This window comes from Polypterus senegalus, chromosome 15, assembly GCF_016835505.1.
Source record: "Polypterus senegalus isolate Bchr_013 chromosome 15, ASM1683550v1, whole genome shotgun sequence".
Lineage (NCBI taxonomy): Eukaryota > Metazoa > Chordata > Cladistia > Polypteriformes > Polypteridae > Polypterus > Polypterus senegalus.
In genome coordinates, this window is record NC_053168.1 from 85531448 (window position 1) to 85555373 (window position 23926).

At 36.2% G+C, this 23926-nt stretch overlaps 1 protein-coding gene across 2 annotated transcripts in view; it reads left to right on the forward strand.

The window, feature by feature from the left end:
- Positions 1-23926, forward strand: part of triqk (triple QxxK/R motif containing) — a 134508-nt gene that overhangs the window by 77682 nt on the left and 32900 nt on the right. For both annotated transcript variants that reach the window (XM_039737100.1, XM_039737101.1), the window contains exon 4: positions 2238-2323. In XM_039737100.1, coding sequence (XP_039593034.1) covers positions 2238-2323 — 86 coding nt within the window. The remainder of the gene's footprint in view (positions 1-2237; positions 2324-23926) is intronic.

Consider the following 23926-nt stretch of genomic DNA (forward strand, 5'->3'; position numbering starts at 1 on the left):
CAATAAATGTTGAACCCATAACTTGTAATAATTGGCAAAATGCTGATCACAAAAAACACAAATATTTGTAAATTTCTTGTTTAGCCAGAAAAGCAAACAATGTGAGCAAATAAAAAACAACAATGATATATGGATAGTGAAATTAGTTGGGATAAAAACCAGTAGCAATGGGGACTCCCCAGGACTGAACTTGAAAACCTGTGTGACCTGTATGTCATTAGAATGTATGAGGTAGTTAACTGGACAAAACTCATACTATGCTAGAACATGCAAAGACCGGTGACTAGCTTAGGATTTAGACTTAGTCTACTGCAGTTGTAAAGAAAAAATGCTAACTACTATGCCAATATACCAAACCAAAGCAACACCAACATTTTTTTATACCAAGTATTTTTTATAATTACATGTAGCTTAAATTACATTACTATTAATGGGGGGGACTGGGCGGTCTCATGGTCTGGAATCCCTACAGATTTTAGTTTTTCTCCAGCCGTCTGGAGTTTTTTTGTTTTTCTGTCCCCCCTGGCCATTGAACCTTACTCTTATTCGATGTTAATTAGTGTTGATTTATTTTGTTTTCTTATTGTGTCTTTTATTTTTCTATTCTTTATTATGTAAAGCACTTTGAGCTACTGTTTGTATGAAAATGTGCTATATAAATAAATGTTGTTGTTAAAAGGAAAACTTAAAGATACCTATATGGTCAAATGAAAATAATCCCTGGTTTGTGATTATTAAAATTAAAATGGTAAATGTAAAATGTCTGATGTGGTAACATCAGATGGCTAGAGAGCAGTGAAAAACACAAACACCAGGCCCAAAGAGTTCCCAACCCCATCTTGGCAGTGTGCAGTACTGTTCTTATGATGAAGTCTTAGCTAATTTGATTCTGCAGGTTTCATCATATTAGTAATCGTTCTCAACTTTTCTAACACTAAAAAGTAGCTGCAGCATACTTTGACAAAGTTTCAGTGGCACTGAGCACCCTGACAGGATAACAAAAAAACAATGAACTAAATAGTTAGCTATTAACTGAAAAACATTATAATTATTGGGATGTCTAATAGTTGTATTCTATGTAAACATTCAAACCAATCACTGCAAACAAATGCAAAGCTTAAAATGTGTAATTATGCAGCATTATGCAGTTTGAATCTTTTACAAAAGGTACACAGCAAAAAACTTTGTTAAAAACAAGACCAAATTAAAAAAGTGTATTTTTGGAAGTTTTTTAAATGTACAGCCATACCGTCTCAAGTATGTTTATCATTAAATTATTCTTAATTTGAAATGCATAAAAGTAAAAGGCAACAATAAAATTTTGCTTTCCTTATTATAAGATTTATTGGCTTATGAAGAAATTTATATTTAAGATTATTTAGCTTATTTTAACTCTTGACATGTAAATTCTGCTTACCTAGTTAGCATATTTATCTGTTAAGTAAAGGCATAACACTCCCATTTGAAGTTTTTTTTTTTTTTTTTCTAATTTTTACTTATGCATTTTTTGCAGTGTAAGATTTATTCATCTTTCCACTTGTCATGATTAACTGCAAGTCATTCATATGTTTTATTCTTTTATTAAAACATAAAATAAGCAACAATAATTCATGCTATTCTAGGGTCTACAGGTGAACAGTAAAATATCCAAATGAGACAGTATTGTATATTACAGCATAGTTTAATACTAAACATTTGCAGCTGCATTGTGAATTGTGTGGTAATTTACTTGATAAATACCTATGAATCAAAAACATAGTTTTCATATTTTAAATTTTAGAGCAGGGAATTTCCTTTGGTATTTTGGAATTTGTGACCTTGGTTGAAAAAAATGTGATAGATTTGTGAGTTAACTAATAATAGGTTATTCAAATTGTTTACAGAAAATTGTTCAGTAAGGAGAATGGGTGGCAGAAGCAATACATTACTATATGTACTATAGGTCTTCTCAATGTTAACTGAGGTGTTTTTTTGGGGATGCACAGACATTTTCTTGTTTATACCCTTTTAAATCAGTTAATCATACAATATGTGAAATTATTAAGTGTTAGCCATACAGTGTTATTTTAAAAGGCATTAACTAAAATTTCAGTTATTGTAATTAAAATTTTCTGTCCATAGGAAAAAAAAAACCTCAAGAACTACTGCTGACTTAATTAGCACCTTGGCAGTTTTTTGATAGGATTTGTTTTTTCTAGAGAATGATAATAACAACATGGATCTTAATTGTCTTTTAGGAAAGCAAGATTATAAAAAAACCAAATCTGTGTTAAAAGAGACTAAAATAAAAGCAGAAGCCAAGAGATCTGCTCCAGGAATACGGGTAGGTCGTTGTTTGATACTTTTCACTTTTCCTATTAATAGTTTTTTCCTTTTCCTAAAATATGTATTTTGTGGATAGAAATTTCTGTAACATTTGTTAGTTATTACACTGTAACTAAGTGGAATATCGCATCTCTTATTACAAACTCTGGACTTTAATAGAAATCATGTATAAATTTAAATAATTGACATATCCTTTTGTTACTTTCAAAAAACTGTTTTACTTTCTCTGTATTTCAGTAGATTATCTACCACACATCACCAGGTCGCATTACATTTAAATATGTATTTCATAAAATATTTTATGTGAGGGTTGCAATGGCAAAAGAAGTACTCTATATATTTTTCTAATTTATCTTTTGATGGAATGAACATTATCTGATATGAAACTGTAAAAAACACACACACAATTTCTTTATGGTGTCCTTATAAATGTATTGTGTTTGTCAGTAAGAATTATTAGTAATTATAGTTCTTGTTTTTATTGGTCTGTTACTCATTTATTGTGTTGTTGTAGCATATGTAATAGGGGACATAGAGTAGACTATCATCCCGGCTAGGATGGCTTGTGTCTCATTTCCAGCCGGGAAACTGCTATATTGGAAGGACAGAAGTAGAGTGCCTCCCAGTATACCAGGTGGAAGGTTTTATTTGCATACCAAAGGGTTGCATGGGAGTTGTAGTGCCAGGAGGAGACTCCACTGACCTACTGAGTATCTTGCTACTTGGAAAGGTATCCTGGAGGCAATATTGTAGCATCAGAAGTTCTCCCAGGTCTGGCATGAAAAGTAGTTTTTCTGTCTCACTCAGGAAAGTTGAAGTTAGGTGAGGAGGAGGAGTAGTGTGGAATGAAAAAACAAGGAGAGAGTTAACATTTTTTTATTGTGAAGAAAGGAGACTGTGTAAAGGTACCTTTTTGTTCAATAAAAAGTCTATTTGAACATGTGACTTGTATATGGGTTTGGGATCTGTGACATCCACATTTGTAGCGGTCTGGTGCCGCTAAGATTCTTACCATTAAAAAGACTGTGATTTATTTATTTTTTTGGTGGAGATTCCAGGGACGCACACAGGCTTACACCGTCCTGCACATACTCACAAACAGAGACAAAAAAAAAACAACTGAAAAGAAAACAGTTAAAGAAATGTGTTAAACATTAATAAACAAAATATAACTACATGCTAAATGATCCCACCCCAGTTAACCCTTACGGCAATGTACAATAAACACAAAAAAAACACAACAATAAACACTCAAGACAATGTCCTTATACAGTCCAACACAGCAAAAGCAGGTTAAATGATATGGTTGTGAAGATGAGAATCCCGAGAACAGCTTCCATAGAAATGAATGAAATAGTCCTACCGGTAGTCCTGAGCGGCGAGGGGTGAAATTTCCAGGAGAGCTCATTTTGAAGATGCACAACAATTAATCCACCACTATAATATGACAGGCAGGCACAAGACAGTCCATTAATCTAACGTAAAACAATCCAGGGCACAATTGACCTAATACTTTTAATAGTTTGCCACACACCTGAATTCACTAATGGCTCAGATTAAATTTTGGATGATGTTAAAAATAGGAGTACAACAAAAAAATATAGAACATACTAACAAATGCATTACCAATCATGAATTGCTTGAATTCTAGGACACAACAGTGATATAAAGTAAACATTGATTGATATGGGTTATTTTCTTCATGATGCTGTGATGCTGCCTTTCCTTTGCAAAGTAGTAAGCAGTCAGTCATCTTTTCACCTTTTTAGACTTGAACAGGTTTGTGGGGGGATGCTGGAGCCTTTCCCAGCTTGCATAGGGCACAAGGCAGCAAAAAACCCTGGACAGGGACCAGGATTACAGGTTTTCTCATAGGCTTCATGGGTTCTAGTGTTCAAAGGACAAAATACATGTTGGATTAGGAGATGAAAAGAAAGCACAAAAGTTACAGCCAGGGCTAGTGTTCATCTGTAAAATTCAATGCATTTATTGCAGTGAATATTCTATGTTCACTAGTAACCTTGTTCACAGAACATTTTGCTGGACGTATGCCATGCTACTGGCTTAGGAAAATATTTCTTTCTAAGAGCACTATGTTACTTTGTGATGATAGCAAGACATCACAGAGCTGTAGCAGCCATGCCCTGAACTTTCATGCATGCCTACTGTAATATTTTTGCCAAAAGAGCGTCACAAGCACAAAAAGAAAAATATAAAAATGCCATTTCAGCCACTAAATTGCACAAAAATTTAGCATCTAACTCGAAATGAGCCTTAAAGGAGCCCTCCTCCTCCCGTCATCTGAAAACACAATATGCACTGCGGAATAAAATCAAAAAATGTACTACTTTTTATATGCCGTCTGTTTATTCTTGGTGGAACAAGAAATTGTAAAGCATCTACACAGATACTTGGGGGAACAACAGAGACAGCCCCGCTGTGACTGGAGCCACAATTTCAAACAATGGAACTATCTAGTCCCTTGCTGCCGCATTGTGGCATTGTCAATGTGTTCCCCAAGATTGGAACTCTGTTACCATAGAGATCTTTATCTTATTTATTATTTCTATTATGTGGATGTTTGCACTTTATATGCTGTAATTGTTCCATCTGCATCATTTGTTGTTTTTAGGGATTGTTGCGCAGTGGTTAGCACTGTTGCCTCACAACTCGAATCACATTTGGGCACAAATTTGCTTAAAAAGGTGAGAAACATGAATGTCTTAAGCAGGTACCCAGGACCAATTTTCAACTCAAGAAGCTCACCAGTGAACGAGGTAATGCACCTATAAACCCCAGTGCCTTTTGACTACAATGCACAATATCTTATATTCCAGATTCCCATTAAATTCCTCCACATGAGAGAATGATTGTCATAATTCAATGTTTTTAATGAACAGGTTTCAATCTAGATAAGAGAAATGCGGAATGCACTTTAAAATGGCTATGCGTGGTCAGTATAAAAGAAACTGGACAGACCTTCCTAAGAATACTATAAGACAGGGATGCCCAATACATCGACGACCGGTAGATCGGAAAGGTAGTGCAGGTAGATCGCGTTGCATTCAAAAAAATTTTATTTTAAATGTTAGTCTATCATATATCCTCCCTATGGCATTTGCCACTTTATTGACATACAGGGTGGCCAGTCTGAGACCTCATTTCTTCTAACACAGTAGTCATTCCGCACGCATGATCAAAAGCACGAGCTACTGCAAACCTCTGGCTATCTAAGTGATCTAGTTAGCCTTCTAATTTACACTGACTAAAGAAGGAATTTAAAAAAATAATTTTTGGGTTGGTGGGGAGGGTATGGGCTGGATGTGGAATTGGAAGAGGATTTTTTTTTTTCTCAGAATGTCACAATTGAATTGCGTTTTTCTGATCTGCCAATCTATCATTGCTATTCTAAAGAAGGAAAATGTGGAAAGGCACTTTCGAACTGTTCATAAAAACTACTAAACTGACTTCCTTCCGAAAAGCGATCTGAGAAAAAGAAAGGAGAAAGAACTAAAATCACAGTTAATCGGGCAGCCGTCATTTTTCACTCGGCTGAATCCAAATGCAAAGGCAGACACACCGAAGCATTATTCCAGATGACTCACTCGATCATTAAGCATAAGAAGTCCTTCCAAGATGGAGAGATGATAAAATAGGCCTTTGTTGAGGCAGATGGCTAGGGAGAAATTCCTGCTGAGATTTCAAGACCCCTGGCTGGAGAAAAAGGAGTTTCTCCTTGTCATTAAACATGCAAAATACAAGCAACTTAATAACGATCAATGGCTGCTAGCCTTGGCATTTTTTTTTTTTCCCGATCTGACCAACATGTTGAATGAGCTTAATTTACAGCTGCAAGGAAAAGACAAAACCATGGTCAATATGATTAGCTCAGTTAATGCTTTCAACCGAAAAATGTAACATCTATCCTCAAAGCTGCGGTGCCTTGATTTGGAGAACATCCAAAACCTCACGCCAGAGCTGGAGAAGCAATGGAAGGCAAGTGCACAAGTTTGACAGCATGTGCTACACAGAGCAGATTGAAAATTGTCTGTCAGACTTTGACAGACGGTTTCAAGACTCGGCTTTACTTGACTTTATATATTCGGACGCTGACTTTACATGTTCAGGAGTGACTATATATATTCCGACGCTTACTTTACAGTATATAATTAGGCTTTGACTTTATATATTCCACCGATGACTTTATATAATCAGGTTTTGCTGTTATATTCCGAAGACTGACTTTATACATTCTGAAAATCATTATGTTCCTGTTTGGCACCCCATATAAAGTATACTCAATATATAAATATATATATATATATATATATATATATATAGTGGAACCTCGAGATACAAGTTTAATTGCTCCAGCACTGAGCTTGTATAGCTTAATTTCTCGTATCTAGAACAAACTTCCCCATTAAAAATAATGGAAATCCAGTTAATCTGTTCCGCACCTCCAAAAATATCAACATAAAAATCCATTTTCCTAACAAATAACACTGATAAATAATATATACAAGTGGAACCTCGGTTTGCGAGTAACTTGGTTTACAAGTGTTTTGCAAGACAAGCAAAATTTTTTAATTCATTTTGACTTGATAAAATGAGCGATGTCTTGCAATACAAGTAGTATGGATACACTGTCTGCTGAGTGTCATGTGATCATAACTGAGCTGATGGTTCTTCTCTCTTGTGCGCCTCTCTCTCCTTATCTCTCTTGCTCGCTGCACGCGTCTCTCTTGCTCACGTGCGCGCGCCTGCCTCTCTCTCTCTCTCTCTCTCTCTCTCTCTCTCTCTCTATCTCTCCTTATCTTTTTCGCTCGCTTGCGCGTGCGCGCCTCTCTCTCTCCTCTTGAGGGCAATCGTCTGCATGTCCGCAATATTTTTGGATACGCTTATATGGCGAACTGCTACAGCGAAACAATGTAATCACAAGCGCACAAACGCGTAGATCCTCACGCTACGGGAGAACAAGGAACAATGAGTTCCTGTGGATAAAAACTCCATTGTCCATAAATCCCTGCTGGCATTCGGGGCACCTCCATGCTGCAGGGAGGACTCCATCTGGCGGCCCGGTGGTATTGGCTGGGATGACAGGCCGGCCATACAGTGGTGTGAAAAACTATTTGCCCCCTTCCTGATTTCTTATTCTTTTGCAAGTTTGTCACACAAAATGTTTCTGATCATCAAACACATTTAACCATTAGCCAAATATAACACAAGTAAACACAAAATGCAGTTTTTAAATGATGGTTTTATTATTTAGGGAGAAAAAAATCCAAACCTACATGACCCTGTGTGAAAAAGTAATTGCCCCCTGAACCTAATAACTGGTTGGGCCACCCTTAGCAGCAATAACTGCAATCAAGCGTTTGCGATAACTTGCAATGAGTCTTTTACAGCTCTCTGGAGGAATTTTGGCCCACCCATCTTTGCAGAATTGTTGTAATTCAGCTTTATTTGAGGGTTTTCTAGCATGAATCACCTTTTTAAGGTCATGCCATAGCATCTCAATTAGATTCAGGTTAGGACTTTGACTAGGCCACTCCAAAGTCTTCATTTTGTTTTTCTTCAGCCATTCAGAGGTGGATTTGCTGGTGTGTTTTGGGTCATTGTCCTGTTGCAGCACCCAAGATCGCTTCAGCTTGAGTTGACGAACAGATGGCCGGACATTCTCCTTCAGGATTTTTTGGTACACAGTAGAATTCATGGTTCCATCTATCACAGCAAGCCTTCCAGGTCCAGAAGCAGCACAACAACCCCAGACCATCACACTACCACCACCATATTTTACTGTTGGTATGATGTTCTTTTTCTGAAATGCTGTGTTCCTTTTACGCCAGATGTACCGGGACATTTGCCTTCCAAAAAGTTCAACTTTTGTCTCATCAGTCCACAAGGTATTTTCCCAAAAGTCTTGGCAATCATTGAGATGTTTCTTAGCAAAATTGAGACGAGCCCTAATGTTCTTTTTGCTTAACAGTGGTTTGCGTCTTGGAAATCTGCCATGCAGGCTGTTTTATCCCAGTCTCTTTCTTATGGTGAAGTCGTGAACAATGACCTTAATTGAGGCAAGTGAGGCCTGCAATTCTTTAGACGTTGTCCTGGGGTCTTTTGTGACCTCTCGGATGAGTCGTCTCTGCGCTCTTGGGGTAATTTGGTCGGCCAGCCAGCCAATCCTGGGAAGGTTCACCACTGTTCCATGTTTTTGCCATTTGTGGATAATGGCTCTCACTGTGGTTTGCTGGAGTCCCAAAGCTTTAGAAATGGCTTTATAACCTTTACCAGACTGATAGATCTCAATTACTTCTGTTCTCATTTGTTCCTGAATTTGTTTGGATCTTGGCATGATGTCTAGTTTTTGAGGTGCTTTTGGTCTACTTCTCTGTGTCGGGCAGCTCCTATTTAAGTGATTTCTTGATTGAAACAGGTGTGGCAATAATCAGGCCTGGGGGTGGCTACGGAAATTGAACTCAGGTGTGATACACCACAGTTAGGTTATTTTTTAACAAGGGGCAATTACTTTTCACACAGGGCCATATAGGTTTGGATTTTTTTTCTCCCTAAATAATAAAAACCATCATTTAAAAACTGCATTTTGTGTTTACTTGTGTTATATATGACTAATGGTTAAATGTGTTTGATGGTCAGAAACATTTTGTGTGACAAACATGCAAAAGAATAAGAAATCAGGAAGGGGGCAAATAGTTTTTCACACCACTGTATATCACAAGGGTAAATAATATATTATTTGGAATACATACGTTTCATGTGTGTTCTGTATCTACAAGAATCTGTGTAAATGTAGGATAACAGGAAATGCGAGGCAAGTAGTTATGTTAAACACATAACTAAAACCATTTTTTTTTTTACGTTATAGTAATAACAGCAAAATGTTAATCTGAAGTGTATAATGTGTGAAGACTGAAGTCCAAATATCAAATAAACACTTTCACTAAAGGTATAACAAAACAAGAGCACTTTTATTCAAGAACATAAAATAAATTGTTCAATTTACATGTTGCTATCAATGTGTTAAAACTGAAGCATAAATATCCATCGATACAAAGCTGTTGCTGAGGTAAGAACTGCTGCTTCATAATGAAGAGGTTGCTGGTTTGAGCCCATGTTCTCCCTGCATTTAACATTTTGAGTAGTGAGCTGCTGTTATTATTACTAATATATAATAAAAACCTTACATTTAATGTGAATATGTAACAGCTGGTGTAAATTTATGAAACTTGTAAAAGTTAGCTTTTTTTTTGTTTTTGTTTATTTTTCAGGAGATGAGGAGGTGGGAGGGAATGTAAGGATGGCCGGCATTACAAATATTTTCGTAGGCTTCATGGATTCTAGTGTTAAACAGATCAACTTTGATCCCCACAATACGAAAAGACACTAACTGTTAAATTTTAAGGTCAAACTCTGTGGCTAGGTCAAAACTAATAACACTTTTGCCAGCATCAGAATCAATAAAATAGTCTACCCATTTTTTTTTAGTAAAGGGATTTTTTTTTTTGTTTTTTTTAAATAGGTTTGATTACAAGTACCAAATACCACAAACCGGTAAATGAGACAAGCTTGTTAGTTTTCCTGAACCTCAGGGTACCCATCTACTAAATGTCCTGATTCACTATGATATGAGCAATGTCCAGAAGTAACCCAGCAACAAAGCTCCTGAGAACTAATGCTTGTTTTAACTGCTTCTTCCTCCTAGCTGTTCAGAAACCATTAGGCTGGATTTTGTAACTACATGGAAAGTAAAAGGTCTAAAGCTCTGTCTCTCACAACTCCTTAGGTATTCAAATTAAATGGACTGTGATGTCAGTTTGCATAGAGAGCTGAAACCCATTCAAGTGGCTTATCAGTTAATAGATTATAAATGCGATATTTGGACCTGTTATTTGTATAAGTGCAAGGTTGTTGGTCTAAAATAAACTTGCACTGATTTCTGAAAGCATTCAAGATGCAGTTTAGCCACACTGACACCTTAGGCTGGAATTTTACTGGCTTGCTTTTAACTCATAACATCATCTTGTACTGTTGTTGCTAAATGACTTATTTTTTCATACGTTGAATTTGCAAATTTGTTTGTCATATATAACATGGCACCTGCTATAGACATTCATTGGTTAGAGCAAGTAAGAGGTGCTCAGTCATAGGTTCTCCAATATTGGAAGGGCAGACTTAATAATTTGAGGACCAGTAATAAGGTGTTGTGCTACTCACTATTATTTCTTTTTGACATGTAAACCTTTAACAATGTAAATTTTGTTTGATGGTGATAAAATATAATAATCCACATGTAACAACACAAAGATCTTGGAATACTGATCACTGTCATGTCTGATGCATTTAGCAAGCATTTTGCTTGTAAATCATGTGAAAGAACTGTCCTTGGGTATATTTTACCCCATATTATGGTTGAGCTTTAGTGGAACTGATTCTTCTAAATATGTTCACCTCGGATACTTTAAAATATATTAATATTGCATTCATTTAATGTGTAACTGCTGCATATATCATCTCACCAGTATCTTCATCCAGGGATAGATCCCAAGTACATAGTATCCTGGGGCCTCATGTATAAATGGTGCATACGCACAGAAACGTTGCGTAAGAACTTTTCCACGTTCAAATCGCGATGTATAAAACCTACACTTGGCGTAAATCCACGCACTTTTCCACGGTACCTCATACCTTGTCGTACGCAAGTTCTCCGCTCGGTTTTGCAGACTGGTGGCACCCAGCGTCAAAGCAGTGCTACTGTTCCTGTGTGGTTACACCTAATTATCCTGACGCGGCTTTATAAATACACCAAAACTATCCGCATATTGTTTATTAGTGTAATGCATCTGATTGTAATTAACTTGTAACAATATAATGGTAGAGGGAACAGCCATAGTATTCCAAATACCATAACTGCTTTAGCGTTGTTACTCTCACTTCTTCTTCTTCTTCTTCTTTCAGCTCCTCTTGTTAGGAGTTGCCACAGCGGATCATCTTTTTCAATATTTCTCTCACTGCACCACTCAGAGTATTTATATCACTGTATCTGAGTGTGAATCACAGCAGCAGCTGATCGGAAAGGGAATTATCGGTATACAGCTTCAAGGACACGCTGTCTCAGCCACTGCAAAATGTTTTAAAGTCTTTCCTGTACAGACCTCGCGGTTCAGAAACAGAAACGATATCATTTATAAGGTGAAATTCAGCAAAATATGTTTATTAAATTATACAGATAAAACTTTAACTTCATTTAAATAATCTATACTCTTCACTGGGAGTGTCGTTAAGGATAGAATAATTAAACATGTACTACGAAGATATTTCAATGTTCTTTAAGCGTTTTGAAGAATCGGCGCTAAGCTTACAGATGGCTTAACGTCTATTACAGAGCTGATTGTATGGCGATCGGTTACTTGGGGAAAGAAAAGCACTGACTGCAGTGACGGCTACGCCAATATATATTGAATATAAAACAAAAAGAAAATAACAACACAGCTAAAAACACAGCGACAAATTTCGGCAAAAGTTAAATGCTTGTGTCATGAGCACGAGGCGGCTATGCAGTGTCCGCAACGGACGTTGTGCATAAGCTACCTTACTGACGGCGGGGAAGGAGCCATCGATTCTTCCTCTGCCCAGTGCCACCACAAGCCTAGCGCCGCCCTGATTGTACTGCTGCAATAAATTATTTCATCGAAGTGAAACACATGTTTAATGACATGCTTTAACTCCTATCATCATGAAAATGATACACGTATACATCTCAGTATTTTAGTTATTCAGAGAGCTGTAATATTACGAATGTAATTGATTCTGTGTCCAGTTGGAGGAAGAGAGCCGGTTTAAAAAGCAAGTAGTGATTCACATACATAGAGCACATAGAAGATCAAATACAAAACAAAGCATTTAACGTGCTACTTTAATTACGATGTGATTTGAGAAACTGGTTAATTAAACGATTTTAAGATGAAGTTTATGATGTTCTACTTTAATGACAAAATAAACTACGTGATTAAAGTGGAAATGTCGAGATTGAAGTTGACATTTCGTGCTTTTTCCTCACTGTGTGCCTTTTTTCTCTGTACCCTAATAAGGTTTCATATGACACTCAAACAGTGGGCTTACATCTCGGCTTTTCACGGCGACTTTGATATGTGACTTCTTTTTTATTTCCGGCACTGTGCGATTTGTGAATGTGAGCTTTCAAGTTTCTCCATCACGCTATGTCACTCGATCAACTTCCTTTTGTTGATTATACCACGGTTTATTTGAACAAATAGTATGTTTTTCATTTGCCTCCACTTGGTATTCGCTGAAATGCTTATATTTTCCCCCGTGCTTTTCCCATTGTCTTTTCACAGAAGGCTGAGTTTAAGGGCGATTTATATTGATTTGCATATTCAAATAGGCGTAATTCTGGGAGGATTTGGGGCGTTACATAATGCGCGGCGTGCAGGCGTTAGTTTTCACGCTGGTCGGGATTTATGTAACTGAAGAACGTGCAAGTTGGAGTACGCACAGATTCCTGCATCTGGATTTTTCTGTGCGTAAACGCATTTCGGCTTTTGTGCTTACGCCATGTTATAGTGCGAGTTCTACGCACGGCGTTATACATGAGGCCCCTGGTGCTGAGAAGACACTGGACCTACAACCCCTTCCATCATCCAGAATCAACCTATGTCACATAAAATTAAAGTGTCATTCAAGCAAAAGCCAATGTTTATTTCTATCTTATAGAACATCACACGTGACTTAATAACTTCTTTATGCTAGCTGATAGCACATACTACATAATTTACAGAAAAATAACTTGGAATTTGTTTGGAATTTGTTGGAATTAGCATGCTTTACATAAAGAAATGGCATAGCCTATATACATACATTGAATTCAATAATAAAACACAAATACAGTAAAACCCCCAAAAATATGAACTGGGAATAACACAATCATCATTACTCAATAGTTCACTCAGTTTTTGCTTAAAATAAACTGCTAAAACTGCTGACGCTCACATGCCACGTTCTAAACCTACACACATGACAGTACTACTGCTACCACAATTATTCTAAGAAACAGGAAATCAAATTGAAAATACTGTAAATGTGATAACTAGATCTGTCAAGAGGGAATGAAAATTAATACCTTTTTCTCAGAATGACATGTCCTAAAGACAGCACATAGAGAGAAAATGAAACGGCTTCCAGCACTGAACCATAAGATTCATCATATTTGACTCTGTAAATAAATATGAGAGTACTGTTGCAAGACCTTATGAAAACAATTTGGTAAGTATGAAATAGATCGCCAACAAATAAATAAATCCCTTGCACTCCAACATTAACCTCAATACTATCTAAAGACAGCTAGTAAAAGTGTGGTATCAAAAGCTGGTTTTAAGATGTAAAGCACTGATTCCCATCCTGGGGGTCCCGACCCCACCAGGGGTCACCAAAGCCTCGCAGTGGGTCGCGAGGACCTCTCCATTTTAAGGGGTGCAAAATTTTTTTATGTAAATATTTGTTTATTTGACCTACCTAGGCATTTAATTAATGTTTTTGTAACATAAACTAAATTTGTATTATTTCTTCATAAAAATAATAAACATTGCGCTATCGGCAATGATAAGGACACTATTTGCATAATACTAATAGTATTCACAGAGCGGAGCTAGCATGCAAGCTAATCTAACCACAGAATTACGATGTAAAACAGTTAAAGGGATTTTTGAAAAATGACCAAACGTCACAGAGAAGAGAGTATTGATTGTCTCAGAAAGAAAAAAAAGACTTATCAGGACAGTCATTTGGAGTTTGGCTTCATTGAGTCAATGGACAAAGTCAAAATTGAGTGTCATTTACGGTGAGAAACTGGCGAATGAAAGTATGAAACACTGCAAACTGAAGTGACACTAGACTACCAAAAGCTCAGACATAGTGGGTAAACCCAGGGAGTTTTTTCTCCGAAATAACTAACAGGCCCCAGAATATTAGGGAAAATTTTGTCAGGGCTGGAAGTGACCAAAAGCAAACAACTCTCATTTGAGTGCTCTCTCCTTATTGCACAAGCCAAAAAGCCACATAACATAGCAGAGACACTTATTAAACCGGCTTGCATTAAAATGGCAGAAGTAATGTGTGGACCTCAGGTCACTAGCAAATTCAAGACTGTACCACTGTCTAACACACAGTGAAAGACAGAATTGATAGAATGGCTGGAAATATTGTGAATACACTGATAGAAAATCTCAAAACGGGCCCGTTTTCCATCCAGCTCGATGGAACTACCACTGTGGGAGAGGAGGCAATACTGATTGTATATGTACAGTACATCAACAAAACCGAACTGAAACAAGACATTCTTATGTCTGTCAATCTAACAACCACCACACGAGGAGAAGAGATTTTCTGTGTTGTTGACACTTCACAAAACACAATCTTCCCTATAATAATTCAGTTGCATGCTGCACAGATGGAGCTGCCTCTATGATGAGAAAGAATAAAGGCTTCAACAGCCGTTTGAAAGAGATAGATAGATAGATACCAGCGCCCCACAGCCTGGTGTTTCACTGTATGATACACAGACAGACAGGCTCTGGCCAGCAAATGCCTCTGTGAGGAACTAAATAAAACCTTAAAGACTGTTGTAAAAATTGTAAACTTTATTAAAGCTCGTCCAGTCAACAAACGAATCTTTGCACAGCTGTGTGAGGACAAGACTCACCAGACACTCCTCTTCCTCCATATTGAGGTGTCAGGGACAAAATGTTGGAGCGTTTCATTGAACTTTAAAATCCGATAAATTGACTTCCTGACCCTCCATAACCAGAAACTACTGGAGGAAATGACAGCCGAGTTTCTAATTACAACATCATGCCAGGCGGAGATATTCAGTCTCTATAATGAAACAAACAAATGCATGCAGGGCGCAGTGACCAGTATAATGGTCTGCAAGGAAGCAGTGGATGCATTTTTGCGTAAAGCGGAGTACAGAAAGAACAAACTGGTGAAGAGGGATCTACAGCCCTTCCCCTCTTTAAATAAACAAGCAGGGGGGGAAATTATCCGATGCTTTGATCCGCCAGTTCACCCACCACATGGAGCAGCTTCAGGAGGAGATGAAATCCCTATTTTCAGACATAAATGAACACGTCGCCAAAGACGCATGGGTGATGGACCCATTTCTCGTGAAAGAGGAGGATGTGGAAAATCTTCCGGATGAGGATGAGCTCATGGATATTAAGTCGAATTCTCTCTTGAAGAAATTCTATGATGAATATGGATACATGCAGTTTTGGCTTGTGAAAGGACCTGGCATCGTTCCAAGACTTGCGCTTCACACAACCACCAGATTCATCCTGCTGTTCACAACGACATACCTATCAGAGACTGCTTTCAGTGCTCTTGTCACCATCAGATCAAAGGCACGCAACAAGCTTGACATGCACAGTGACTTTCGTTTGGCTGTCACCAAAATCACACCTGACATCCCATCACTAGCCCAAGAGTTACAAGCCCAAAACTCACATTAAATGCCATCCTGTTTGTGGCCTTGAAAGGGAACAAGTTCATGTGTCACAAGTTCATTTAAACGTAGGAAAGACTGGGTGATATATTGAAGTATTCACCGGAAATAATCTGTTCAGAAAGTAATACACACTGTTAAGCACGTTATTGCATATTATGCTCACTGTTTGGCTTCAATTTACATGTAGCCTATTGTTTTTGTCCTGTACTGTTACTGTTATGCATTGAATATAAAAGATCAAAACAATTCAAAAGTGATAGGGCTATTTTATTTTTTCTTAGTAAGTAGTGTTTGTCCGGTGTTGGGTGTGGGGTTGGAGGGTCATCAAAATAGTCACTGGTAAAATAGGGGTCCCTTGGGAAAAAGGTTGGGAACCACTGATGTAAAGTATAGTGATTAGCAAATTACCTGCATCAGAGGATCTTGCAATGACAATATGAGATATACAGTACGCACAGCTGTTTTTTGTATATTATCAGAAAATCTGCTTTATTAGAATACAACTATATTGTACAATATGTTTGTGATAATAGTGTACGTTAAGTTGGGCAGGTAGCACAAACTCATATGTTGTACTTTTAATGTCTTTAGTATTTTTGTTGTTGTTATTCTTCATCTTCCTCTTTTTCTTCTTCTTTACATATTATTTTTCATAAGCATAACTATCAATAAAGCTTTTACTATTTTATCTTTGCATGTGATGGGTGGCACACTAAGTTGCTCCGCATCACATGTTACAGTCAATATTTAAACGTAAAATACAGCAAATATCATAATGAGATTTTCTGATTCATTTTATGTACTAATTGATCTAATTGCTGACGCTGTTCAGAGTTAGCTGTATATTCCCTTGTCTTCAGCATTTAACACAACTGATATCACTGGGCTGTTGTGATATTCCCTAGCACATACACACACTGGACATATCAAAAATACCTATTATAGATTTGAAATGTTTTACAGTTTCTAATTGGTTTAGCTTAATTAACTGAGTTATCTAGCAATCTGTGTATTTATTTACTTTAGTAGGACAGTTTTAAGTCATATTTTTTTGCTACAAAATGCTGGTAGATTCTAATGTTTAAAGAGCTGTCTTAAGTGACCACAGTATCTACAGCATTTTGTTTTTCAAGTATTCAATGAGTTTACAATCTTTTTAGTTTACTAACATGAAATCGGATATTTCATATGAAAACAATTTTATTTTTATGTCCAAATAGTAACCTTTAAGATGAAAACAATTGAGAGAAAATGAATACTTTCCAATATAACTATATATCTGCACCAGTCTGGTATAATTTTAATGAAAATCATTCCAGCTGGCTGCGTACATAAAAAGTGTGCTTTTTTTAAATGCTTAGCTTACAAAACACATTGCAATGCAAAATATAACCACTGGACATATTTTAATCCTCTTATAATTATGGATTTAAATGTACAGATTAAGCAGCTGAGGTGTAAATAAATAGAAACACAACCCTAAACAGATTTGTAAATCAATTGGTTGGCCTGCTTGCTAAATAATTACTTGAAGTGTTATAGCTAGGTATTTTGTTAGAATGTTGTGAAGTTATTTTCATGTTCTTGTATCAATGTATAGGATAATATTTTAGTGGCACTTTATTCTAATTAAATCTTAACATTCAAGCCTCATTGGCCTTGATAAAGGGATTTTGAAAACTTAAGTGTCTCTAATATGTTACTCTCTTTAATTAACAAACTTTTTGCAATATTAATTTTCTTTTATATTAGGAATTTTGTTCAGCTCATATATCTAAATTGATTAGCCATGGCAGTAGACCTCTAGAGATCATTATTTCTTTTTGTATTTTTTAAATTCATTGATTGGACTAATTTATTTTCAGTGTACTTAAGTGTGAATTCATTATACTCCTGCCAACCAAGAAGTTCCCAAATTGCCCACAACTTGTAAAATAGTGATTTATAAAAGCAAGCACAGAAATACCTCCACCAGAAAAAGCGACATTATCGTGGAATAGGAACAAAAGGATGCTTCTAGCAAAGGAACCTCTCAAAATCCATGATGTAAAGATTATAAGAGGAGATAACCCTGCAGAACGGGCATGTGAGATAACAAAACAATCCTAAAGGTTCACTTTAGATGACCTGTCTAAATGAATGAAGTGTATTCTGACTGTGTGAACCGTAAAATGTAGCTTTCTCCATGGCTTTCTGACAAACAGCTCCCAGTCTAAATTATTGCTTCATTTAATTGCCAAAATAATTGAAATAGCTTTGGAAGTTTTCTAAAATGTGGTCCTGCCCTCTTTTTTCATAACAACATAGGATATACGTTATAAAAGGTGTTATTGCAAATACATCACAGGGTTCTATTGACTCCTTTTGAAATTGAGCTTTTATCATTTATTAAGAGAACACTGTACAAACAATTATCACAGGTCAGTCTGAGACCAGATCAAACAGTGTTTCAATAAAAATAAAATCCCATCCAACCGAAAGCACAATATTCCCCCGCCCAGTTCAAAATTTTTCTGACAATCAGCCAAGATTAATTTTCCTCCTGAATATTAAATCAATTGCAAAGGTTCAGCAAACAACTGGAATGATGATTTTTGAATAACATTACTAAATTCCTTTCAAATTCTATAAAACATTCTTAAACTGCTTATTTAACAGAGAATGTATTTTTTATCACTTTATAATAATAATAGAACATCACTTTTCAATTGAGTTATGTTTGCTGGGTTAGGATTCCTCCACTTGAGCAAGCAACAATGTGTTGAATAACAAAACAGATATTACTCCATCTGGTATTACATCACATAATTCTGTTAGAGCGGTGATTCTCAAGAAGGGGTCCGTGGCTAATAAGGGGGCTTCAGTAAACTTCCAGAAGGGCTGTAAGATAACTGAAAATAATTATTAAATTGCAACAAAATGCTCAAATCATTAAAAATTAAGCTTATCTTTTTAAAGCAGACTGCTTCATCATATGCAGAATGATGGTCAAGTTTCTCAAAGACTCCTCTATATCATCCATTTCAATGATTTTTATAAACATATAATTGAGCCGGGATACATTTACAACTGCCATTAAAATGCTTCACTAGTACTGTATCTGCTTGCGTTAATCTGTACAGCACATCACAGCTACTACCCTGTAGTTACAGTGGGAACAGGCTTCTCACAGTGAAACAATTAGAAAAAGTGAAAAGATGGTGACATGCCATACTGCCATTAAAGAAAAAAAAAAAAAGATTAGATTTTTAGCATCATGCCAAAGAAGTGACAATCTCAAAAATGATATGGTAGGTCAACTTTACATACGCTTGCTGCCACCATTTTGTTCAATTTTCAGGTGTCAGTGCTGAGCACTAGTTCTCCCACGGCTTACCTGACTGCTACAAGTGCCCTACATGATTCGTTTAACCTTTTTGCTGACTTTATTGTTATAAGTGAGTAGCATCTCATTAAGAGGAGTATCTTTTTTTAATTGAAGACCCACCTCTCCCCCTTATTCATTTGTCTACAGACCTCTATTCAATTTTAAAAGTCTTTCCCCTGAGAATTTAGGTTTAATGTTTATTTGCATGCTAAAAAGTTCTGGAAGTAACTATTTAACAAAATTTTAGCAAAAAAGCATCCATTTTGCACGTTTTAAGCATACGACTGGATAATGGATATGTGGATCTATTGTATCATAAACATCTATCTCTCTATTCTGAATGTAAACATAAGGCTGAAAACACTTCTCAGCCACCACTACAAAGTGCATGAGGTAACTAACATATGAAAAATAAAATGTTTGGGTGGATTTTTCTTCTAGAGTTAAAAAGATTTGTAAATAGCCTTGTTACTGTTGTTCTTAAATATTTAAACTGTTCTAACACAATCAGTAAAAAGTGATCTTGTTTAGTCTGCCATGCTGGAGAGCTCAGTGGGAATAGGGCACTCTTACATAAATTGATTCTGAGCCCAGAGATCTTATAAAATTCAGTATAAGATTAAGTCTGAGATACAGAGCACCACATCATTCATATAAATGTTTTTGTTCAAGCACTTTTGTTGTGATCCCTTTTAGCTTTGATTGCATCCAAAATGAATAATAAAGGACTCATTATCAGTCACAATGCATTGGTGATAATAGGCATCCCTCCCTAATTCCATATTTTAATATGAAAACAAATTTATTTTGCATATATGATATGAACATTCTGAACAATAGCAATTTAATCCATTCACATTTATTTAAATACAACCCACATCTGACTCTGTCAAAAGCTTTTTCTGTGTCCAAACATAGCAGAAACATTGGGTAATACATTACATTAAATAATTAACAAGCATTTGATGCTGGATGTCAGAAAACTTTAAATTTAACATGTCTCATATTTAACCAAACAACAGAACAGGTAAAAGATAAATTATTTACAGGCAAATGTAAATAATGATATCATGCACATTAAAGTAAGCTTCTGGAATGGTGGAATAAACAAACTACCAATGAATGATTCTGGATTGAGTTTTAATGAAAACTCTTTAATATACTTTTTCATCTCTGAAAATCTTATTCCCACATCCATTTTCTGAACAATACTTTTTGCTTTAACCAGTTCAAGATAGCCAGAGCCTACACTACGCTTTGAACACAAGGGTGGAACCAATCCAGGACATAGTCATCTACACAGTGCTAGGTTGCAATCTAATGTGTGCATATTTGGAATATTTGGGGAAACTGTGAAACAACCACTGCACAACGATAGATAGATAACTTGATTTGTTCCACAACAACAACAACATTTATTTATATAGCACATTTTCATACAAAAAGTAGCTCAAAGTGCTTTACATAATGAAGAATAGAAAAATAAGACACAGTAAGAAAATAAAATAAGTCAACATTAATTAACATAGAATAAGAGTAAGGTCCAATGGCCAGGGTGGACAGAAAAGGGAGAAATGTGGCTTTTTACATAAGTTCTTTAAATAAATAAATACATAACTAGGTAGATAAGTAAATAAATATACACGCACACTTTGTTCTGAACACACATCAGAATGACTAGAAAGCAAGAAAATCAACAAGAAAGAAAACAGCTGACTTGGCTGTCATAGTCACAATGAGGCATTATGCCGACATATTGCTGTTGGTATAAAGGAGTCCCAGTAGTATTTCTTAACAAACATCTGCTGGATAATTAATTGTCCAAAACTACTCATTGTTAGTGAGTCAGAGGATGTGCAGATTTGTTCATAATGGCACTTAGTTTTGTTTGAGTCCAGAGTGTGCAGTGCAACTGTTCTATAGCTTTGCTTGTTGATTTGGTGGGCCTCTCTCGAAGTTATGTTTACAAGCCCAGCACACCACAGTGTACAAAATTGTACTGGCCATCACATAGTTATAGGAGATGTAGAGGATGACATTTCCCACATTAAAGGAACACAGTCTACTAAGGAAAAACAGTCTGCTCTGCCCTCTGTTGGTATAATTTTAATGTTTAGTTAATGTTCTACTGAAAACATAGGAAAAAATAAAATATTTGACACCATCTTTGGCCTCAATGCACTTTTCAGTGAGTTTTAGTTGATAATAGTATTAAAGTGATAATTGGTATTTTAGAACAAGGTGAAATCTTAACTTTAATATTGGGTAGAAAGCACACACTAATGATTTATTGTCAAAAATAAAAACTCAAGATTTCCTTCGAAGTACTGCTTCTCAATGATTAGTTTCTTGCTGTAATTTTAAGAGCAGGTTGCTTTCTGGTCCCTCCTCAAGTGTAGTTCTTTTTATCTTGCTTGCTCAGATCACTTCTTTCGATTTTTTATCATTACTGCACTTCCAGTAAAACCTTTAGCTTTTATTGGTAACAAATTTTTGTATTCCCTGGTGTGAATAAATGTTTGTTTTTGACTGTATTTCTGTGCACCTGTGTTGTACTGACATCATTATCAAGGGTTGGTTCCTTCCTTGCACCCTGTAAATTGACATTTTGACTCTCAGAAGCCCTGAACTGGTTAGGAAGATTAAAAAATGGATTAATGGATGGGTTTTTACAACAGAATTTTTTTCAAACTATAGTTGATTCAAGAAGAATCTTATGTATGTTTGTTAAAAGGCACATGAAATTCACCATTTTCAAGTAATAAAGATAATTAGATGACTATTTATTTTATATTAAAATACTAAGAGTAAAATTTTTTCTGTCTTTTTTTCTGTGTGTAAATAAGGGTTGTGACCAGCAGGGGACACACAGATCCTCAACACCCAACACATCAAAGTCAGGTAGCTCTTTTTATAGAGTACCCAGAAGTGTTCCAGATGTCCCACAATCTCTTTCTGGGTGTGGCAGCACTTCCCCATGCACCCTCTGGCAGTGGCCCCAGGCCCCAGTAGGGATGAGCTTCAATGCTGCAAGCCCAAGGCACTGTTGCAAGCCAGGGGGGCTGGCCTCTGTCATCCCAGGGAAGGCACTACCTTCTACATGCTCCTTCCCCTGATCCTTCCCTTAAAAAGGCATTCTGGATGTCCATTACAGGGTTTATGTGACTTTATGTGAACCTGTTTTAAAACTTTTGAGACTGTATGTTTATTTACACATAAACTGAGTCTTAATTTAAATTGAAACTTTATATTACCAAGTTCTCATAGTATGCCTCCCAATATTAGATCACTCTTCTGATTAATGGCTAAGCTTTGTTGCTATTATTGAACTGACTACAAGAAACTGTCTATCTGTGTGAATAGCCAGTTTAATTTAATTATTAATAAATGGTTAAGGTATGTAATCAGATTTTGGCTAAACTATGCATGTTTGTATAAAGTCATTTAATTAAACCAACTTTGATTACATTGTGACAAACACATAAAAGCATATTTATTCTATGTTTCAATCTAATTTATCTTTCAATAAGAAATCTCCAGTAAACTGTAAAAAAACATTTTCCCAGTAGAAACAAAAATACACAGTTCACTAGACTTCGGCAGATGAGAAATCAATTTTTTTCTGTCTATGTCAGAGTTGATAGCAAATGGCTGGGTATTACAAACATGCTGTAACAGCTGTTCACTTGCCAGATGATGTATTTGGTTGTCGTCCAGAATTTGCTATTATGATCTCGGAAGAGTGCTTCCTTTTTCTCTTGATCACTGATCTTGATCAAGCAGTGTCTTGTGATGCAGTATGTTTTCACAACATAATCTCTCCAGTTAGTGTTGTGTGTCAGTTTTTAATAAGGATAAATATATAGCTTTTTTTCTGTGTGCATGTCTCTAGGCTTGTGTGGAACTTTATAAAAATGTGAAAATGTATGAAGCCCTAATTTCCCAATTTTATTTTAGTGCAGTTCTTGTTGATATATTTATTGCCAGGTGGTGTTTTGCTCAAAATAACTAGGACAGTTGGCCTTTGTTTCACTTCTGTCAGTGAAAGTTAGTTGAATATTTATCTGTTCGTGTTCATAGCATATATTTATCTATTCGTGTTCATAGCATTGCTCATGAAAAACAAGATTATATGAAGGACTGCTTTAAGTGTTCCCGACCAACTTTCTCCACCAGATTGGCTATGAGAAGCTTGGGCCTATGGGGGAGTACTGAGTGCTAGGCAGGAACTGGCCCTGAGCAAAATGCCACTTTATCCTATGCCACACTTATGGGCGCACACACACACATACACTCCTTCATATTAAGCCATCTGAGATTCACCAATTAATCTAACAATAATCTTAGGATGTTCGTGGAAAACAGAAGTCCAATGAGAAGAACTTTTTTTGAACCTACTGATAATGTGTAGAATCCACATTGACAGTGAAGGAGCCAGAAATTAAGATTTGACTGTCTGAGGCAATAGTGCTAGTCACTGTAAAATTGTCACTCCATTCTATCGCAAATGAATGTTAATTATTTTTGAAAGTTAAGTGTGAATGAAGCCACTAACATCAAGGAGGATTAGCAGTCAAACCTTAAGTAATGACTAGTTATAGGGATAATTATATACTGACAAGGGTATATATTGAGAAGTCTTCCATGTATGCCAAGTTACAGGTGGTGTTAGCATCAGAGAAGGCCAAATGGTT